The sequence below is a fragment of the Anoplophora glabripennis genome, unplaced genomic scaffold (assembly GCF_000390285.2).
Source record: "Anoplophora glabripennis isolate ALB-LARVAE unplaced genomic scaffold, Agla_2.0 scaffold480, whole genome shotgun sequence".
Taxonomy (NCBI): Eukaryota; Metazoa; Arthropoda; class Insecta; order Coleoptera; family Cerambycidae; genus Anoplophora; species Anoplophora glabripennis.
In genome coordinates, this window is record NW_019416566.1 from 404,906 (window position 1) to 409,464 (window position 4,559).

The window sequence follows — 4,559 nt, forward strand, 5'->3', positions numbered from 1 at the left end:
CGTACGTTTTTCAATACAAACATAATTTTTAACTCTAACAGTGGCGTGCGTACAAGCACTGACTTTAATATTTTTAAAGAAAAAATGGTACGCTAATGATGTTTTCTCAAATACTGCAAAGTAATTAAGAGAAATAATAATTGCAGCATGTTATAGAATAAAAAATACTCCAGAATAATTAAAATTAAATTAAAATCGAAAAACATGCGCCTTTATTAACTATCACTATATACTAAATATCACTGAAATATCTCAAGCAGTTTCTAAAATATTAATTAATTTCCTTCTTTTTCCTAAAATTCTAACTCCTCGTATTTTCGCAAGGGAACATTTTTGGTTTATAAAGCAAATTATCACTAATTTCCCATGTAGAATCACACCCTTACAAAATCGCATATCATTAAGAAACACCCTATATAGTTAACTTTTTGTAAATTATTTAAATATACTTATTTTTTATATGTAGTACGATAATTTAGAAAAAGAGAATAAGCACACAAACCAGTAGGTACCAAGAACTAAGCTTTTTGAATTTTAAACGTTATTGCATATTGCCCGCGTATTTGAAATTTTACTTCGTTTATCCCGAAAATTAGTCGTAATAGAACAAGATAACATTATTTACATAAAACATGTTCAAAAATTAAAATATACAACAGGGTGAGCCATTAGTGTAAGAAAGTAAAATAACTCCCTTGTTATTCATAATACAGAAAAAAGTTTATATAAAAGTTATACAGAATCAAGAAACCTAAACTACAAAATTAATTTGATACGTACAGGGCGATGAGTAAAAACGGGACACGCCAAATACTAAATTTTTTAAATGGCACACCATGTATATTTTTAAACATATGGATTTCCGATAAAATTCTATATATGGCAATATAAACAGTTTATCATTTTAGTGCGGGGTTGTCAAGTTATGTAGAAAATTCTTCGAATTTTGGAAAAAACATGACCTCTAAGAAGTTGTATTAACTTTCAACTACTAACACTTGGAGCAAAAGTATTTGACAGAATTATAGGCAAATGTTCGGCAAAGACTCCTATATTAGCTAATATCGATATGTTATACAGGGCATTTTTTATAATACGATCATTTTTAGAACGTTTAAACTTGATTTTCTAAAATTTTTCAAATGGAACACCATGTATTTTATTATTCTATTTTATTCACATATCGGTCCACTTCAACTTTTATTAAGCATGTTCTATATCTAAAATTGTTAGATTTTAAGATATAGCAACATTTCTGAAAAAAACATAATTTTTATTATTTTATAGAATACCACAAATAAATATTAACTAATAAAATTAACTCAAAATGGAATAATAAATTATGAACTGGCAAGTTGACACAATGTGACAGTTTTTTCCAAAGCCATTTCGTGCGACTTAAAAACTAACAATTTTATATATAGAACATGCTTAATAAAAGTTGAAGTGGACCGATATGTGAATAAAATAGAATAATAAAATACATGGTGTTCCATTTGAAAAATTTTAGAAAATCAAGTTTAAACTTTCTAAAAATGATCGTATTATAAAAAATGCCCTGTATAACATATCGATATTAGCTAATATAGGAGTCTTTGCCTAACATTTGCCTATAACTAAATATGTTTGCTTCAAGTGTTAGTAGTTGAAAGTTAATACAACTTCTTCGAGGTCATGATTTTTCCAAAATTCGAAGAATCATAACTTGGCAACCCCGCACTAAAATGATAAACTGTTTATGTTGCCATATATAGAATATTATCGAAAATCTATATGTTTAAAAATATACAGGGTGTCCCATTTAAAAAATTTAGTATTTGGCGTGTCCCGTTTTTACTCATTACCCTGTATGTATCAAATTAATTTTAAAAACTAACAACTTTATGTGGTGAACCTAGTTAATAAAAGTAAAAGCGGACTGATATCCCTATTAATAAAAACTTTGTACACATATTCTTGGGGTATTAGAAGTAACATAGGATACTTTTTATTAAAAAAAAAAATATTTTTTACGAAAGATTTTCTATATTTGTTGTGTCAGGTTAGGTGTCATTTTTGTGGTTAATTCGTGATTTTAATTCTTACTCAGTTGCATGAAATCCATTAATGGCTTCAATGCGAGCGAAGCCGCGGGTAAAAGCTAGTATATGAATAAAATAGAACAATAAAATACAGGGTGTTCCATTTGAAAAATTTCAGAAAATCAAGTGTGAACTTTCTTACAATGATCGTATTGCCTATAACTCAAATATTTTTGTTCCAAGTATTAGTAGTTGAAAGTTAATACAACTTCTTTGAGGTCATGTTTTTTCCAAAATTCGAAGAATTTTCTACATAACTTGGCAACCCCGGACTAAAATATTAAACTGTTTATATTGCCACATATAGAATTTTCTCAGAAATCCATTTGTTAAAAAATATACAGGGTGTTCAATTTAAAAAATGTAATATTTGGCGTATCCCGTTTTTACTCATCGCCCTGTATGTTTCAAATTTTGTCCTTTCGGTTTTTTGATTCTGTACAACTTTTATATAAACTTCTTTTCTATATTATGAATAACAAGGGAGTTATTTTACTTACTCACACTAATGGCTCCATGAGTGGCGTAGAATTTAGAGGGAGGGACAGTTTAATGTTTCCTGAGGTACCAAAACTTTCTCTAAGTATGATAAAGAAGTAAGAAACTATATGTTTTCCAAGTGTTTAGAGTTAAATCTGTATATTTTGGCCCAAGAATTATTGACGTATTAATGATTAACCCTGTATATTTATCACTACAATTACCTTCATAGCACTTTTTTCTATAACTAACCTAAAAACTACCGTAGACAAAAATATTTATATTAGCTATTTCATATTTTATATTGTTAAATATCAGTTCCACTCAACAGTGTCCTAAATATTAGAATTTTAAATTATAATGTTCCTTAAAAATATATAATTGTTTCACTACATAAACCTAATTAGCACAATGTCAGTTATTTAACAGTCTCCCGTAGTAAACAAGAGTCACGTTTAATCAATATATTTGTTGCTAAATATCCCCATTCTCGAACCGATAAAGCGTTGACGTCAACGAACTGTGCTGCTCGGGACTAAAAATTTCAATGTACCCACCAACCAAACTAAAAGCAATTGAACCTCGGAAAACCCTAACTTTTATTTGCAGATATAAAAAGAATTATCTAGTAGTGCACTCGCATATATTATATCCATCCAATCCTGTTGCTGCAGTGGAGTGAAAGTGGTCGTTCAGAATGAAGCCCATCGCATATTTTTTCTTCGCTGTGATCCAGTCCGACTTGTTGTTGGCCTTGTATGTGCCCCAGGAGTACGTAGTTCCGGAACCAAAGTTCGAGGTGTACTCATCTGGTGGTTTTTCGGTGAGCATACCTCACGAAGATGGAATACAACTGTTCTCGTTCCATGGAAACGTCAATCGACCCATGGTTGGCTTGACGGCTGGTCAGTTTTCTAGAGATGTAGTGAGTAGGAACAATGACAGATGGGTGTACGAAAACAAGAACGCCAAATTGGAGCTAGGGGATGTGATATATTTCTGGGTGCTGATCATCAAGGATAACTTGGGCTATAGATATGACAATGGACAGTTTGTTTTCAAAGGTAACTTGTTTTTTCTGTATATTTGGCCAAAAAAATTTTATACGCGGAAAATTAATATGGACAGCAAATTTTAGTTCCAAATACTAATTGGGAGGCTTTAACTTTAACTATTCAAATAAATAACTAAAGGATCAGTAAAGGGGTCGAACTTAATTTTGCATAATCAGAAACATCTCATACTGAGAAAGTAGCTACTTCATCTTGACTGCACATTAACACTACAACACAAACACTATAAACGTTTCAAAAATTATTTGTTTTTGTTTTCAAAACTCAAATTGACACATACATGTGATATTTTGCTGTCTTGTGTATCTAGTTTTCATAAAAATATTATATGTATAATGTTATTATTTACTTCGCCATTTAGAATATTCCACAGACAACTATTAAAATTTAAAGAGTAATGAAATCCTCTCATAAGGAGAGATGTAATCAAATTCCTGTAATAAAGTAATATTTTATTCGAAAGATTACATTTTTGGAAACAAAATAGATACGTAAAAGATATGCTATTAGACAATTAATCATAGATTTGTTGATAGAAGTTTTGAAAACATTGAAAATAAAAATAATTTAATGACAGCAACAGATTATTACAAATATAGTAAAAATATATTGTTCTCATTCAAAGTTTATCTGAAAAGTTAAAAAGGCTTGTTGATAGATTTAATATTAGGACAGTTTTCCAAATCAGGCAATTTTATGAAAACTCGAATTGCAAAATTTTGTATATTCAAGGTGGCTTATTTTTTAAATGGAAAGAGATAATTTTTAAACTATTTTTGGGAAAGTTCCTACATACACATTTTCCTTCATAGCATCTCTATTCTAATAAATATTACTTGCTTAGGTTATCATGTAATGTTATAAAAAACATTTAGATATTAATAACTTTACCACATAGAGAAAGGTGTGAATTAAATAATATATA

General features: G+C 29.3%; 1 protein-coding gene across 1 annotated transcript; it reads left to right on the forward strand.

Moving 5' to 3' along the window:
• Window positions 1–3,149: 3,149 nt before the first annotated feature.
• LOC108910080 (beta-1,3-glucan-binding protein 1-like) lies at window positions 3,150–3,641 on the forward strand (the record flags this gene model as incomplete). Its single annotated transcript, XM_018714583.1, has 1 exon — window positions 3,150–3,641. A coding segment is annotated over exon 1 (383 nt), but the record flags the coding sequence as incomplete, so codon positions are not given.
• Window positions 3,642–4,559: the final 918 nt, after the last annotated feature.